The sequence below is a fragment of the Geospiza fortis genome, unplaced genomic scaffold, assembly GCF_000277835.1.
Source record: "Geospiza fortis unplaced genomic scaffold, GeoFor_1.0 scaffold200, whole genome shotgun sequence".
Lineage (NCBI taxonomy): Eukaryota > Metazoa > Chordata > Aves > Passeriformes > Thraupidae > Geospiza > Geospiza fortis.
The window spans coordinates 3,075,167-3,093,454 of NW_005054353.1; the positions used below are offsets into that span (position 1 = coordinate 3,075,167).

Genomic DNA, 18,288 nt, shown 5'->3' on the forward strand with positions numbered 1-18,288 from the left:
CACAGAGTATAGCAGCGATCAGCAAATGCTGCAATCAAGCAGCATAAAAAACAGATTGCTGACATGACAGTTCAGCAAAATAGAAAATAACAATGGATATACATGTGTCTTGAGACTATCCACTGCTGTGTAACTAATTTAATCCGGCTGCCATGACTGTTGTTTGTTTGGAAAGCCACCTACACTGGCAGTAATATTGTGCACAGGTCAGTCTGGGAATCAGACTATCATAAAAATGTGTTTATGGCGGTCTGTGAGCAGTCACCTGAGAAGAAAAGTATAATGAAAATGGTGAACACTGCTCTTCTAAGTAATAGTGTGTGGGAGGAGAGAGAAGCTGTTCAAACAAACTCACACAGGTGTGTAATATTTTACAAATGAGAAAAGGGAGAATATTATCAATTGAAGAAAATTTTTAAAGATTATTTTTAAAAAAAGAACTTTCCTAACAGGATGCACTGTTCAAAAGTAGCACTGATGAACACATTCATGGCTGTTTCATATGAGCCACAAGCTAGATTTCTGTTTACACCGTAAGAAATCTCACTAGAGCTGTGCCACAGGTGAGTACAGGCACAAGTGTGTGTTTTGAATATACCAGCTGGAGCTGAATCCCAAATACAGATAAGCAAGAGATATCATGAACCACATCCTTACCAAGTGTGTGAGGTAGGTAATTATACTGTGACAAGTGAATATGCTTCACAGTGCATTGTCAACGTGACTTCACTACTGCAAGAGAACTTTGATAGAACCAGAGCTTCCAGAACGTCACAGTTTTGCATTAGCCAGAGCAATCATAACACCTGGTATGTAGCAGATTCCTTGAGAGAATTCCTTACCTCCCCCCTCATCAGACATTGTCTCAGAAGCACTGACCATTCTTGTGTTGGTACAAGAATCTGAAGTGAGTGGGACTTGAAGCTGCTCATTTCATCTTATCACATTAGAGAAGCATTTCTTAAAACATAAATTAGAAGTTGACAGGCACACCACTGTGCAAAGGCACACTCCTCCAATGGCTAAGTTGGAGAGAGATCAAAAAGGAAAAAATACACAGCTGATAGAGTTGAAACTGTAGGTACCTCTTTTATTTTCATTTCACAAGTTGAAAAAAGTGCTTCAAGGAAATATATTTGCAGTACCCCTGAAAAAATAGCAATCCCTTACTGCTAAACCATAGAAATGATTCTTTAGTGAAATACTTTAGACACTAAGAATCTTCCATTTTCCATGAGCATAAAGTGAGAGCTAATAAGGACTGTTACAATTTTCAATTGAATGAGTTATCTTATGATAAACACACTTGATAAAACTGAAGAGTTAATACCTGCTGAGAGATTACGTTTTGTGGGAGAAATCAATTACCTCTATGTTTGGGCATTTTGATTTACTTACAACGCCTTTTTCCCATATGACTGACATCCTATCCTCCACACCATTCACTCCATTAGGGATTTTTGTGAAGTCATCTTTGCCCAGAGCTTTCTGGCATATGTCAAAGGTGCAATTGTCAGTCCCTGTCACAGATAGGTCACCACTGCAGAGAAACAAAGTTCATTATGAATCAGTGCATGTACCAGACAGTACCACAGAGGAAAACCTGTTGTAAGCCTGGGTAGATCAAGACATCACCCTTCAAGACAAAAACTGCTATGCCCTTCCAGCCTTCCCTCAGTCCCATCCCCCAAGACTGGCTCCACAGTAACAGCCAGTTGCCCTGTGAAGCAGTTTCCTCCTCAGAAACCCCTCAGAAGAAAACAAGCACCAACACTGACTCTTTTACTCTGGATATGTCAAAGACATCCCACAAACGGAGGAATTGTCCACTTTGCCCACAACAAGCAGCTTGGTTTCACCCTCACATTGAGAAATGAAATTCCCCAGTCTGTGTCACTCCATATGACCTCTGAAATTACTAAGGATCTGCACAATAGTTATTCTGTGTTCAGGCATACCTTTACAGGCTGTTCTGTCAAATTCAACCCTTTTGTGCAGTTAACCCTTACTGGTAATGAAATACCAGCAAACCACACATCTTGTTAAGTGCAGATATCCTAAAGATACTTCTTTTTCTACATCCTTCTTAAGTAGATGTTATGAAGTGAATATCTTATATGTACCTTCAGAAGTTAGCAGGCTCAGCTTCATGCACCATTTGAATTTCAAGTGAAAAAGACATCAGACAACAAACCCCAGAAGTCTAGCTGTGACCTCACCTTTTACACATTTCCCACTGACTTACAGCCTGTCTTCTTGGTCATGCTACAATTTTTGCTGTGGTATGAGCAAGGCAAGGCTTATTGAATAAAATCATATGTGGACAGAAGGCTGTAAGAGTTCAGAGAAATAAAATATGAAAAGAGAAATTTTTCATCTGTGATTTCACCCTCCATTTCTCCTTTCTGATAATGTAACATTCTGTTCTTAGAAAATCTCCAGAGCATCAGCCAGCTATTATGTACTCCTGACAAAATTTGCTGTGCATTTGGGTATCAGTGGTCACTGTTTGTGCATCTACTTACTTGGCCAGTAAGTTCATGAGGAAACCAGGAGTAGATGGATCTGGTCTCAGTGGGGGTCCCATCACATATGCTGCAGCATGAGCCCAGTCTTTATTCCAGTAGTTGGTGCCATCAGTGCCAAGACTTGCAGCAATAGGCTCCCCATAAACCACCTTTCCTGAAAAATATAAAGCAAAGGTATCATCATCAAACAACATAAAAATGCATAACTTGTATTTTCTCTGCTAAGGATCTTCTTTGTGGCAATGAATTTAAATTTGAATGAGTGTTTCAAATTAAACACCTACATATGGAAGGACATAATAAACTAAGCTATAACACGGCATCTTTGTTCTGAATTTTCTGCTAGTGATTTCCCAATATATTTTCTCCTAAGAACATTTCTTAGGAAAGTTTTTTAATTAAATTGTTGATAGATATATCATAATGGGTTTTACACATTGTTTACTAGGAATGTGATTGAGGTTTCAAAAAGAAAGCAGTCCTCAGTTGCATTAATTATGTTTAAGATTCATATACTTGGTAGTACCTGTTTAGTGCTCTGAAATTACTGACTACACAACAGTGTCAGTTAATATATACAGCATGCAGACTTTGCAAGGTGGCACTTTTAATTCTCAGGGTATAATTATGCCTGGAAGAACAATATGGCAGGAGACATAAGCCAGAAAGTATAGAAAGATTTCCCAAATAAAAAACTATAAATAGCTTAATTTGAAAAGTTATCTCCCAAATTTTAATCTTTTATCCTTTGCTGCACAGTATCCTATTTTCCTCAGAAGAGGACACCAACCCAGACTGGCTGTTAGCCTTTGGACAGAGCTAGCATATTTTAACTACTTTTTTCTCCTGGGAAACATGGATTTGAAACTCATCAGAACAAGATGTTTCACTCCCTGAGTGAGTGGTCCAGACACTTTGCAGTTCTGCAGCTGACAGGTGGAGATGCCTCCAACTGCAATGGTCACTAAAGAACCAGGATGACCTCCCACACCCACTCAGAGGCCACTTGGTGCTGGTTAAATGCAGCTTCTGCTGGGTCTCAGAGCCTTTTCCCTCCCCTGATCCCTACAGACAGTGGGTATTTTGCATTGGATGCCAGATTTCACTCCAGACACAGTTTGTATTGGAACCATCCCTGCATGCCCCAGCAAGGCCACAGCTGGTGATTGCTTGGTGATACAACCCTGTGACCTTTCTCTGACTTTCTGAGTGTAAGTCATGCAGTCGTGGTACTGTGGGAAAAGAAAAAGCAAAGCTTTGCAGATCTCTCTCTGTACATTAGACTGCTACTTCTGTGAGGTACTGCACTGTAACTCCTGCACTGGCATAGGTAGCTACTGAGGAGCTCAATTACTTTCAAAATACACTTCTCATTGCACTAGTGCCATTTCTGAAATCTTTGGTGCTAGATTTGCTAAAAGGCCTCATACAGCTTTATCTCTCCATGGTTCAAGGTCTGCTTTGGTGCTACTGTATTGTACATTTATTCCAAGTACAACTGAGTGCAACTTTGTCCACAGCCTAAAGCCTCCCTGTTAGCATTACTAATTTGTTACAACCACCTCAGTGTCAGTGCACTCTGACATGCTCAATGTGCTTGTCTCATGTTGATGCTTTGGCTTGGAGCATTCTAAGTTCTCAGTCCCACTTACCTACATATGTTATAGATTAATACTTGGGTTCAGAGGGAAACCACCATTTTTAGACTTGAAAACATGACTTAGGCAGATATTTACTGGTTTTTAACATCTTATTTTCGGAGCTCAAAAGCAGTGACTATGAGGCCATGCATGGAAGTGATATGATCACTCACTGATGAGATGTGAGCCGATCAGTGTTTTGTTAATTCAGAGCTGAATGAAGAAACCTAAGAAGAAACATGGATAAAACCAGGAGAATGGATGAAATTAGGATGAAACCTGGTTCACCTTAGTTCAAGGTCTTCCCTGACTCTTGCAGGAGCCCTTGGCCTTCCCTGGCCAACTCCAAACACTGTATTTGAGGGTAGGCTGCCACCAAACTAGATGTATATAGACCTTCTCTATAGAAGGTCTGGTATATGTAACCAATCTGTCACATTTGCCTATTAGTCTTTTGGCAGATTTTTCATATTCAAAGCCACCAGAAAGGGGAGGGAGGGGAGGTGTGGTTTGTGTCTCTTCTTCTGCATTTAAACAAGATAAAGAAGCTTTCATCCAAAGTAAACCTGAGCTATGAATCATTAGGACATAGCTACAAATTATTAAAATTAAAATTGCAGGAAAAGAATAATTTTTTTGCTTAATAAATACTTCAGAGAATAATAGAAAAATAATTTTTTCATCATAGTTTCACAACATGAAAATGAAAAGACGTTTCCAAGCTCCCAGTTGGATATGCTGAACTGATTCTAGCTCATGTGCCATAGCTGATGACAGTATTTCTGCAGTCAGAGTTTGAGCTGACCAGCTCCCTTTGTTCCCATGAGTGGGGAGGAATAGAAGTTATTCCCTCAAGTGATTTTGAGTCTGAACACTGCAGTTTCAACGGACTACCTCTGGACAGTTCTGCTGAATGTGCAACTTCCTGCATTTCACTTGGCCATGACAAGCCAGCCTGAAGGATACAATAATATCAAGATTCTGCTTTAAACCTAGTAAAAAGGAAATTCTGCACTAAGGTTCTTTCAGCTGAACTGGAAACAAGGAAATTCTGCATTAAGGTTCTTCTAGCTTGATTGACTTCTGCCTATAGGCATAAAAGTGAAGTAATGCAGTAATAAATCATGTCTTTCAAATTGTTATATTTTCCAGCATTCAATTAAAAAAGGAACCACTAAGTGTTCTGCTGTTTGGTCTTCCTGACACCTCTGAGAAGCTGGTAAACATCTGTGTATTTGGTGACTTTTTATCAGATGCCTTCACTGGCTAGCCAGAGCTATTTTTGATAGATTACTTTATCAAAAAGAAGATCATTCAATTGCTATTTTTGTACCACCTACCAGAACTCAAAAAGAGTTGAAATACTGATAAACACCAACTAACATTAACAGATTTGAAAAACTGGTCCATATGTTCTTATTCTAGTAGAAGTTTTAGAAGCACTTAGGATAAGGTCATATGGGGCAAAGATACTCACAAGCTCTGAAAGGAGCAGAACTGCAAAGCAGGGTTTACTGAATCACAGATAGCATTGCATCCATTAGGCTATACACAGCGTGGACCTGAGCTGTCCTGCATGAGACAGCTAAAAAGTTGACATTTTTAGTTGCATTCCTGGGCTCAGAATCAGCTTGAGAGTTTGTATTCCCTCAGCAATGGATATGCCTTTCCCCTCACCAAGAAGAGACATAACCCATGACTGTTGGTAGGAAGCAATCTTGTAAGCCTAAGTAAGAGTCTTGGAATCTGGCCAAGGACATATTTTTCTATGCACTTTTTTAAAAAGGAGAAACTTTTATGAAAAATTACTTTTTCAGTAAGACTGTGCTCTCCAGGTTTCCACTAGAAAGTTCCATTCCTGGCTGTTGCATCACAATAAATGAGAAAAGGGACATGACCTTTAATCATCACACTGCATGATCCTTAAGGTCCCTTCCAACCCAAACCACTCTATGATTCTATGGTCTCCAACGTTAGCTGAGATTTAGCTTAGATTGAAAGCATTTTTTAGGAGGAAACAGTATAAATCATGTACCCCATAATCACATTTTATTAGCCTTGCTCTCTCCACAAGCATTTCTGGTGGCAGGAGTGGGTGACAAGGTCACATTATTTTTCCCCAGTAAGTTCACATCAGGTAATCCTAATAAGTAGAAGGAGCTGCACTGCCTGACACGGGAGCTCTACAGCCTTTTATTCTCACTGGAGGGAAGATTTTACACAATAGCAGGAAGAGAATTCCTTTTGTCTTCCCACTTAAGGGAATGAGAGTGTCATGCACACAAATATATCAAACTGCCCTTATGTAGAAGAATACAGTTCCTCTACCTGCTCTGTCCAGATTCAAGGCCATATTTTGCACAGGGATGAAGAAACAGCCCACTGAGACAAGCAAGGACAGAGGTGCTGTCACACCTGTCACACACTGCTGTTCTCACAGAGGTTCTGTCTTTGATCCTCTCAGTGGAGAACTGATGAACCACTACTTTTGGCAAACAGGCTGGTAGGGCTCCTCAAAAATAACAGGATGAGGGCATGAGTTAGCTTGTCCCTCTCCAACATGGCCACAGTGTGGAATTTTTGATTCCCTGCTGAATATTCAGCAGCTATTACAGATGTACATGAAAAACATGCTGCCATAATCTGGAGTTCTCCTTCCTTGAGTGGTGCTGCTGGAGATCAGAGCAGACATAGATGGTGCACTCTGGCATGGAAGAGAGAAGGAAAGACTTTCGCTCACCTCATTCTCTTAAATGTGCTTAATCTAGAATAAGAACAGCTGTTCCTTTACAGTGTGTATGACTGATTTTAACCTTCAAGGTCTGAGCCATAGCACACTGAAGACAACAGAATTATGCCTAGTATCTAGAGCAAGCTCTATCAGGCCTTCAGCCTCTAATGTTAGCTCTCACCTTGTACAGCTAAATGATGACAAGGAAGAGTTGGGCTCTGACTTATATTGTTGACTAGGAAAATCACTATCCCATAGAATTTGAGAAGCAATGCAATTGCAATTCAATTCTGGTATCACACTGTCAACCAGAAAATAGATTTCACTCACTGAAGATCTGTTTCTCCCCTTCTGAGGTCAGTGATGGAATTGGAAGGGATATCAATCTTCCTCTGACATGGGCAGGGATGAATATGCACACACACTTTGTATTTCATGCTAAGTGCTTGAAAAGGAACATGAAAAATTTCACAATTGTGAATAGCAGGAAGCTAGCATCAAGACATGGAGAAGTGATCTTGAAAAGATGCATAAACTGTTTTAGAGTGAATATTTCAAATGCTTGAGAGGCTTCCAGTATTTAAGAGTTTACACATCTTTCACATTTAGAATGATTTTTAACCTGTCCAAATTGAATGTCTTTCATCAAAATACTTGAGTTTTATTTATGTCATTCATACAATACTTTGAGATTTTTTTTTTGGTCCGGAATTCCTTGCTTTTAATTACCACTTTTTACTGAAAAATGAAAAATAACTTCTACTGAAACCAACAATAGTGAATTTTCAATTACCAAAATTCATACAGATCAATCTCATTAAAAACTACAATTCCTGTAACTACCTTTGTGGTACCCTAGTTATCCATTGAAATTTCTTAATCAATCTTAGATTTCTTTTTTCCAAACAGTATACTTCTATACAGATCATATAAATTATGAAGATATGTTATAAGTTGCTGTGCACAAAGGAAAGCATTGTTGAATCTGGCTGCAGCGGCCCAGGAGGCTATAAAATACAATTTGCACCACAATGTGCATAAATTGTCCCAGATTTTTCTTAGTAATATTGGGAAAGCATACATCCTGGAAAAGAATACATCTATCCTCTGTAATCAAACTGGCACTGCAGACTATCCTTACAATACATGCCTCATCAATGTATTACAGTATTTAGTGTCAGCATAAAAGTCTTTATTTGAACAGTATATTATAAAATACTGTCTTAGCTCTTCTGTGTTCACAGACAGTTTTTCATCTTTAATCTGGGTATTTCAACTGTTGTCATAACTTCATGTAGTTAATGTTCACACAACGCCTGTGAATGTACAACCAACGCATGGATATAATCCACATTCCTGGCAGCACTGGCATCTAGTGGAGGAATCCAATATAGCACAGTAGAAAATGTGCCAATAATAAAATATATTCTGGTAAGTTCTTTTACAAATTTGAATTACTGCTAAATCTTACTAGAAGTCATGGTCATACATATTGTGCATAAACATATCCATCTATATTAGTACAATGACATCACACTGCTTTGATTTGTCATGATTGCATACTCTACATTTTAATATTAATAATCTGTGCCCCCTGTGTAGGCATTATCTAAAGACAAGAAATGGCAAAATTGAGGTCTAAATGAAATTCATATCAAGTCAGGTGAAAACAAGCTGTAAATGCAAAAGATGTAAAATCATATCAAAAAGATTAAAAAAGATAATGAGGACACATAATTTTAAGTCCTCCAAATCTTGGGCTCCTGTTCTGCTCCTTCCACCTTGGTAATGTCTCCTTACAGTGCTGTTGTTCCATGTGCTGCTCTGGATGAATTTACAAATGAGGAGATAAAGCACCCTGAATACCTACAGCCTTCAGGTTGCTTCTAGCCTAAATAACAAATGGTCAGCAAAGTCAGGCCCCCTTGGCTGACCAGAGTTATTTGTGAACACTGCAGTGCAAACCTGAGCAACTCTGCACTGGTGGGAATCAAGGCTTTCAGACATTGTCATCTTCACCATGACTTTTAAATGCCCATTGAATAGGAGTCATCATGGCACTGTCTGTAAAAATATGGTGTGGTCTCTGTTATAGAACTTCTTATCAAGATATTTGGTAAAGTCTTGCAGACAAACTTGAGAGAGAAGAACAGTAGAGTATTTATTGTCTTGAATTGGTCACATCATTTTTGCAATAATGCTGTCCTGACCATCACTTTGACCTTGGAGGTACAGTATGAAGAGAAAAAATTTGCTCTGGGGAGAATTCTGGCTGCTGTTCTTACACACTGCTCCCCTTGAGCCCAACAACACACAGACAGACAGACAGACAGACACACACACAATTTAGACATAGACATCCCACTCCAAGAAATTCACCCATGATCTGAGGCTTAGAACACCCATGAAAAGTAGGACACTAATACTGTGTTTGGTTTTCCATAACTGTCCCCCAATTCCATTGTCCAAGCATAAAAGAATTACAACTTTTACCTTCTCTTCGTGCATTACTTATCACCTTTGCTGAAGATTTACTCATGACATGGACTACATAAAGGGGGCAGTTCACAGCATTTGCTATGGTAATGGCTCTTTGTGTAGCTTCAGCTTCCACTTCTTCAGGACGACACAGTTCATGACCCTCAGGGCCAGTTATTCCCATTGCCAGCATCTTCTTTGCACCCTGCAGACCACACAAAAGCATGTAAGAGTCAGTTAAAATGTATTTACGGTGTCATGAGCATGCTGCCAGTCAAATGGATTCTGAAGCAGCCATTGCAGACAGTTCAAGGAAAAACAAAACTAGGCAGTTGTGATTTTTTTTTCCAAAGTAAGTTACCGTAGTTTTATCTGAAATCTAATATATCTCTCAATCAACTCAGGTCTCAGAATTCTTAAGTAAATTCAGATAACACATTTCACTGGCTTGCAGGAATAAATCAATGCTCTTGAAAACCCTACCCATCTCTCAATATGTACACCTAAATGTCATGGCCAAAGATGTCCTGTGATGCTACTAACCCTCACTGGAGAGAAAAAAAAGGAAAAATTCTTACTAAGCACAAAGATGCATATCCAGAGCCTCTGAAAACCCCAAGAGGCAAAGAGGTTTTAAGAGGCAAAAAGGTTTTGTCCCTCTGCTGTTCCAGGAATTTCAGATTTGCTGATTTGAGTTTATTTAGCAATGAATTAATTTCTGTTACGGGACATGGGGCAGAGTCAAAGCGCTGTTGACTGGAATAGCTGAAGAAACTGTTCTATTAGAGCCATTCAAGTTACCACTGATGTCGAGTATTACTGGTGGAGTTCCACTCTCAGGGCCCCAGAGCTCTCAGTGCCTCCACTCAGCACTAAGGTGGCAGAAGCAGGTATGAAGTGAAGCGTTTATGAATTATGCACAGAGGGATGTTGAGACTACTGTGCCCAGCCAGTGGAGCCTTCTCCATACTTCTGGAGAGACCTAGGGCTAGGACCATCTATATTCCTGACTTTGATGGACAAAATGTCAAATGTGCACCTGTGCAATTAGCTCCCCATTCTCCGCATGGACTTGAGCAACTGCCCCGAGTTCCTTACAGCAGGAAAAAGCTTCATACAGCTCCCCGTCATTGACCATGTATATATCTTTATAGGCCATAAACATCTTGAAGGAGTTGACACCTTTGTTTTGAACAAGCGTTTCCATTTCTTGCTTCACCTGAAAAATACAGCAATTATATTTTACATATTAATAATTTTGTATAAAGAAATTGTAAATATGGAGGGTGATCCTTTACTCGCCCATCAAACATATCTTCAGTACAAATAGCCCAAGTCACATATTTAAAGACTGATTTAGACTATTCTTCTTGTATCAAATTTATTCTCAAAGTATATAAAAGAGTAACGCTGGAGTGCAAATATTGGAAGCACAAGTTAATTGCAGGAAGGAATGCTTTTTACAAAAGGTAATGAGGCAGAATTTTATTTCAAATAAACCTCCTGGTGTTGAAAACACTCATTCCAATATTACAGTCAATGTGTCCAACTCACACAACATGGACATTTATGCAAAACCGATTTTCAAAATTGGATTGCAATGGGCTGCAGCTTCTAGCAAACAACACAGTGACAGAAAAGATTTCATCTTATAGAGCTTTGTCCTGACTCCAAACAACACACACAGCCTTTTGAAACATTTTGTTGTCAAACAAAACAGCTCCAAAATGCTACGTGGAGGCCTTTATTTATTTATTTATTTATTTATTTATTTTTAATTCACTTCTTGTTAGGATTCCCTGCTTCTGCTAGAGCCTATGAAGCCCAGCAAAACATTACATCACAAAGAAAGAAAGACACATATTTTAGCCTCAAGGCTTGCACAACTGGTTAGCTAGAAACATATATTACATAACTTTAGTTCTCCCCTCCCAGTAAAACGATGGTTACGGTAACTGATTTGAAATTTCCATGGGATTACTTCCCTTCAAAAAGTAAAATGTTATTTTTCATCTTCTCTCTAATAATCTGGTTGAGTCTGCCCAAGAAGGGTAAGATATATAAAAAATTCAAGGAAATATTTTAGTTATCCAGAGGAGGGATGGGAGCACATTTTGAGTGGGAGTTATCAAAGAAGTACCTGACAAAATGGCACAAATATAGAGGCATGTCGTTTATCCTATTCACTGTTTACTACAACTAACAGAAGGCATTGTAAAGAATGTATGCTTTTAATTAATGGTTCAAATCCTGATGAGATGAGAGCTGATTAGATGGGTATGATTTATCAGTCTTTTTCATCCAGGCCTTTTGCAGCTACAAAATGCCCAACCTATTTCTTTTAATCTTGGCCTTTAAAAACAGCTACATTCTCAATATAAACTTGAACATTTCATTGATTTACATCTTCCTATTTTTATTGGATTTGTCAGTAGAATTCCACTATTGTCTGCTGAGGCTGTTTCAAATGCACATTACTCAGATTTCATTGCAGAATTTATTTCATGACTTTGCCTTAAGTTAGAAGTTATGGTCAGCCTATTTTAGCACTCAGTACACAGAATACCAAAGATGTGTTGTTTGCAGAGGGAATGCTTTGGCGCATATGTTCTAGAATTTAAAAATTAGAAGAAGTACTCATATATAAAATAGGAATTTACTTAGTATATCTGTGTACTGATGCATAGTTCTCTGAGAATCCAAAGTCATCTTGTAAAACATGGGTCTCATTCTGATAGATATCAAGCACGTGAAAAATTAATTTATCAGTAAAGCTTTCAGGCTATCAGATAACATTCACTCAGCAAAGGTGATTCTCCTGTTTGTAAATCCAAAAAAGGTTTTTTAGATTATGTCACATTCAATGCACTATTGGCTAAAGTCCTGCTTTACTTTAAATGGGCTTTACTGCAGCCACCCAGAAAAAGAAGTCTTCCTCCACAAATGAAGTCAAGTACCATATTTTTTGTGTATACAATTATAAAAATAAAACCAACCAAAACCACCAAAACTCATCAGAAGCATAAAATATCAAGTGTTCAAGCAACAAAAGACGAAATTATTGTAAATACCTCTTTCCCCCTCTGACCTGCCTGGTCTTGGTCTTGCACAATCCCTACCTTTAACTTTGTGCAGTATTATCCAGAGATACAGGCTTTCTGCAGACTTCTTTCAAATACATATACTCTCAGAAGGGTGTGGGCTATTTCAAATATTTTTAATCACAAAACCACTAACCAGCAAGCAATATTTAGCGTGTGAAGACTGATTCCAAGCAGGTGTAGTACAAATTTATGGAATTTAAAATCAGCCCTTGTGTCTACCTTGTTGCTCCACCATGTAACTGCCACATGCAATGAATAATCACAGCAGACTTTAGGGTCTGCCCAGCTTTTCCATGTATCAAAAGCTTCAGTAAGAGAACAACCTTTCTGAGGGATGGCAAAGTCGATGATCATAGTGGTTCCTCCTGCTATAGCTGCCTGAAAAGAAGAAAGTTAATATTTAGCAATCAGAAATAATGCAAATTTCTTCCCACCCTCTCCAACTCCCTTACATCAATTAATCTGGACTGAAAAGCCAAAAGCCACTGAGGAGTTCCCCTGAGTAAAGCCCAGACTCAAAAAAATGATTTTGGAGATTAATTTCATTTGCTTTGAGAAAAATGTTCTCAAAAGCATGTTCAGGAGAATCCAAGCCAAATTCTTACACTGAAGGAGAAGCTTCTCTTTGTGTACAAAAACTTATCAAAGAATTGGAGATGTGTCTGTAGTGTTTATGCATCAGTGAGTTTCCTCAAGTGTGTGGAATCACTGAGGAAGAAGAGCACTAGAAGAGCACAGTCAGCCTGAGATGTGCTTCCTCAGAGTCTGTGTAGTGGAAAAAAAAAAAGCCTGAGTGAGGGGAAAGTATTAAGGGGCAAATACACAACAACAAAAAGCCCTATTGAGTTTGAAAATACAATACGAAAACCCACAAACTCTTGTCTAATACTAAAATATTTTAAAAGTGCTTAAAAGCATATTTTTATTAGAAACAGAATATCATTTAGTAAAACTGTTTAGAGGTTTTTAAATACAATGAGGAATTTACATTCTCTACTTAAATGTTGTAAAGTAATAAAATAAACTAGAACTTTACTTAAGTGATGAATGGTGATCAAAAAATTGCTTTTTAACCAATAATTTCCACTGTTAATAATGGAAAACTGAATTATTACTTTTCTTGCCTTTGAAGGGAAAATAAGTTACACAGATGCCAGATCCTTGACTAAAAGAAATTGATGCAATACAGAAGTTCCTTTGTTGAAATTGTTGCTTTCCTCCAGATTAGCAAAAGAAATCCTCTCTATTGCTCTGAACAATGTCCGTTTGCAAAACAGTAACAACCAATTCAGATCAAAATATGCACAGCTCAAATTCACAGAATCACAGAATTAGCTAGATTCAAAAAGACCTTTGAGATCAAGTCCAACCTATGACCTAACACCACCTTATCAACTAAACCATGGCACTAAGTGACACATCCGTCTCTTTGAACACCTCCAGGGATGGTGTCTCCACCACCTTCCTTGTATTGTTGGACTCAGCCCATCTATCCAGCCTGTCCAGGTCCCTCATGCTGTATTACTCTTCCTTTTTCTACAACAATTAGTCCCTTTCTTCCTTCTGCTCATTTAGAATTCAGAAGAACAATTGTAAATGTGTCAGTATATTTTGCAAAAAGTGAAGTTTGGAGAGTGACACAAGTATTTGTAATCTCTAATGAATTGAGAAAAACATTTTCTCCAGGAAAAGTTGTTCAAACTGTCAAATATTTTCCATCAAGGCTGACTGACTTATTTGTTAAACAGGATTTAAAGAAAATTTACAGACTTTGAGAAAAAAAAAAAGTCATGGGTTCCACAACTCCACTTGAAGTCTCTTTTTATTCCCTACATCTTTTTCTCCCTCTGTCTGTAAAGAGAGATGCCTTTACTTATTCAACTGAATGGGTAAATCTTAGCTAATCATTGTAGCATATTTTGCAATAGCTGGAATACAACTCTGTCTCACTGAATTTCTTGCCAAAATATTTGTCAGAGGATGACCTTCAGTGAATAGGTCTGAACACTTTCCACACTTTGACCTGGGTTAAGGATAGCCACAATATCTAACTTTTTGACACCTGACTGCTAAGCTAGCTCTAGAATTTTCTTGTAGGCACTGAAGTGACTATCTGGACATCCTGTTTTGTGTATGCAGCCTCTGTCTTGCAGCTTCCCAGTCCCATAAGTACCTCAGAGTTACTGAGAAAACCTTAAAAACTTATTTTCTGCTTTTTAGTAAATCCCAGTTCTCCTGTGAGAGGAACTGGATATAACAATCTCTGTGAAGGTGATGGCTAGCAGCCAAACCAAGTGGGGCAATGTGATCCTGTCTGTGAATGAAGGATTTAAGTCTGCACGACAAAGCTCTTAGAAAAGTGCCTTGAAAGTTTTGGTTATGGAAACTGTATGGAGATGATGCATATTAGTGTTAATATGAGTAATTGATACACTATTCATATTCAGGGTATATAATAAGATGAGCTAAAAAGCTGAAAAAACCCCACTCCAAGCATAAAACTGGGAGAAATAATGTACTTTCATAAAGTGTATTTGAAGTGGACTTTCATTTAGACACACAGTAAGCACCAAAGTGAATGACAGAAGAAAAGCCTGCATTCCCTCATGCTAACAGAGGAGAAAGATCAGATTACCACAGAAGTGCTTAAACAGCACAGGGGAATTAAACTGTTTCTTTAGTTAACCTTTGCTCAGAGAAGTATGAAGCCTGATGCACCAAAGCATGTTGTAGTCTGCATGCTGACAGCCAGGGTAAATGCCTGTCCCACTTGACCCCCACAACCCCAATAGTTTCTGGAGGAGCCCAAATAACATACTGGTTGGGGGTGGACCTCTGAGCACCCCAACTGCTTTATGACAATGTCCGAGACAAAGGGACAGGAACAGCTGGCTGTGCTTGATTCACATTCTATTCTCTCTTTTAGAAATAATACTGGAGGACCAGCAGGCACCCCTCTCTGAGAAAGCCCAGATGCACACACAGACGTGCACATGTGCACCCACCTTGGTTCCAGTGTAGAAGTCATCTTTTGACCTGCTACCCATGAAAGGGAACTCCATGTGTGTGTGAGTATCAATGCCCCCAGGGATCACCAGCTTGTTGGTCACATCCAGCACAACAAGTCCAGTCGAGGGCTCCGGGTTTAGGTTTGGTCCCACCTGCTGCACCACTCCATCTTCCACGTACACGTCAGCCACCACAGAGAGGTCATCATTCACAACTTTTCCCCCTTTGATCAAAAGTCTCTGCCGAGCCCGGGTTTGGGGTGGCATGCCAGGAGGTGAGAGTGATGCCTCAGCCCAGAAACTTGCTCTTGCCTCAGAGTAGTTCACTGTCCCCTCCACCCAGAGCAGCAGCTCTCTCCAAATGGCCCTAAACACACAGCACACCACGCTCTTTAAACAGCCACCGGAGGAACTGCCCCCTCTGCCCCCGGCAGCCCCTCCTCCCGTGCAGCCCAGTGACACGGATGGGAGCAGGGCGCTGCCCTTGGGCCCCTTCTGCTCCGGACCCTGCCTGCACAAAGCGAGCCAGGCTTTCAGGGGGTCGGGGTGTTCTCACAGCACGTGCTCCAGCCTGCCCTGTGCACCTGCAGGTTTGCAGCTTGCTGAGCTGCTTTGAAAATGTGGCTGTTTTGTCATCTTGCGATGCCCCAAAACAAACTAAGCTCTTTGCAGCCACATTTGAGGAAACTAAGGGTGAGCTGAGCTCTCCACAGAAGCAGCCAGAGAGCCCAGGGGTGACCTGAGCTTCCTGCAGCCATGTCTGGGGAGCCTGTGGGTCCAGCCCGTGCAGAGGGAAAGGCAAAGTGCAGTGCTCTGGTGACCCAGGTGTTGCGTCCTTCTCAGTGGAGATGGTGGGGTCCACACTGCTCCCAGGCTGTTTCTCAAAGGATTTGGGACACACCACCTTCAGGATCCAAGCACGGCTCCCTGCTGCCACGTGGACAGCACTCTGGCCTGAGGGGGAAGCTGGGGTGTGTGCACCAACATCCAAATTCCCATTTCAGTACCTGATGCTCCACCTGCCCCACAGCCCTGCTGTGCCCACCCAGCAGGCCCGGCCTGTGCTTGCCAACCCCACACTGCTGCCCCACAACCACTGCCAGCCTGGCTGTGCTGGCCCCTCGAACCTCCCTGTACCAGGGGAGTCCTTCCCGAGGGCCAGGGGAAAGTCAGGATCCTCTGTGGTGAGTTTCACACCAGGCTGGTGTGACCTTGGCAAGATGTGGCTTGTGTGTTTCAGAATATACACCTGTAATAAGAGGTAGGAAAGTAAGAGAAAGACAGCTGAAAAATGAGCTAAAGACTGTCACAGAAGAGGAAAGACCTGCTCTATACCATCTCAGAGGCACTAGTTTCTATGGCATTTTCCCACTTCTCCCATAACCCTGGATTTACAAACTCTGCATGACATGGCACTGCTCAAGTATGTCCCTAAATCTGCTGAGCACTTGCATCTTCATCCCCTCACCTCTTCCAGTTCAGTGGTGATGATTTAGCAAGGTAGAACATTGTCTCTGCAGGCTGTGAGAGGGTGCACACATAGGACACCAAAAAACCATTTAGACAATGGACACAAGATATGGAAAAATCTCAGCTTCCCATCAGCATGTCACCTTTGCTCCTTCACTTATGATGGGTAAGAGAGAATTACCATACATTTAGTTTTCTATCTGCTCATCCTGAAGTATCTTGTCTTACATCTCACCTTTCTGCAATGGAACAGAGACCTACTGGGATTTATGACCTGACACAGCAATGAAACGGGTCAAAACTCATTTGGAAAAGCAGCTTCACTTTGCATAAATTAAGTGACCTTTGTTAAGTGAGGAGAGGGGGTAGCAAAGTCAGAGGTTCATCTGATCATGTGCTGTATAGCAGTTAAGCTCCTATGCCCACCCAATGGATATTTAATGATTTGATGTAGAACAGCATCAACAGATTTTACAGTATTTATTGGCAAAGAGACTTCACCCTGAAATTTCAGCATCACTTCAATACCTAAACTACCAACCTAAAATAGTCACTTTCTTGTAATTTCTCCCTGGCCAATGATTACTTAGTATTTTCTATGAAAGGAGTTTTGACATGACAGACCTAGACAGTCATCTCTGAGTATGCTCTTGGGCTAGTAGCAGTCAGAAACTGTTTTTGCTCAAATCCTTCTGCCAAATTGGGCAGAGGGAGATCTGAAGGCAGATCAGCCACATCACAGCAGATTGTAGTGTGCACTAGGATATCCAGTTCCCTTTTTGTGTGTGTTGCACAGGAAAAAGCTGATACAACTTTCATACATAAATGCATGAAGAATAGCACAGCTCAAGAGTATTTACATCTGCTTCTGAACAAGAATAGGCTTGAACTCTGTTTCCTCTCCTCTGATTTCCTCCTGGGTAATTTAGACTTTGTGGATCCTACTCTTAAATGCCTAAACCTTCCTATCTGTAACTTCATGCCCAGTTCAGAATTACAGAGCTGCTCACAAACCAGCAATATGACATCTTATAATGCTGTGCCTAGGAAAATTGAATTTATCCCACAGGTGGTTTTGAACACATTAAATAACATATTGGTATACAACAAGATTCTGTCTAAGCAGCCCTTTTATTTAAACCATTTGGACCAAAAAGATAATCTCACATCAGTTGCATTTATGTATATTTGGTAAATATTTAATATTCCACAGCTCAGATGTCCCTAGGAAAAATAGCCTGAAATACCACTGGTGGAACAGAAATAATACTTAAAATACTCAGAGAAGACAACTGGCCCTACATTTTTAGTGATCACTGAATATCTACT

The 18,288-nt window shown here is 40.1% G+C and overlaps 1 protein-coding gene across 1 annotated transcript in view; it reads right to left on the reverse strand.

Moving 5' to 3' along the window:
- The window catches only part of DPYS (dihydropyrimidinase), a 30,436-nt gene extending 14,555 nt beyond the window's left edge, over window positions 1–15,881 (reverse strand). The window contains exons 1-6 of the mRNA XM_005423471.1: window positions 15,487–15,881; window positions 12,701–12,859; window positions 10,417–10,596; window positions 9,393–9,582; window positions 2,526–2,682; window positions 1,399–1,540 (exon numbers count right to left, since the gene is read on the reverse strand). Of these exons, the coding sequence (XP_005423528.1) occupies window positions 1,399–1,540; window positions 2,526–2,682; window positions 9,393–9,582; window positions 10,417–10,596; window positions 12,701–12,859; window positions 15,487–15,756 (1,098 nt within the window). The 5' untranslated portion in view covers window positions 15,757–15,881. The remainder of the gene's footprint in view (window positions 1–1,398; window positions 1,541–2,525; window positions 2,683–9,392; window positions 9,583–10,416; window positions 10,597–12,700; window positions 12,860–15,486) is intronic.
- Between the last annotated feature and the right edge of the window lie 2,407 nt (window positions 15,882–18,288).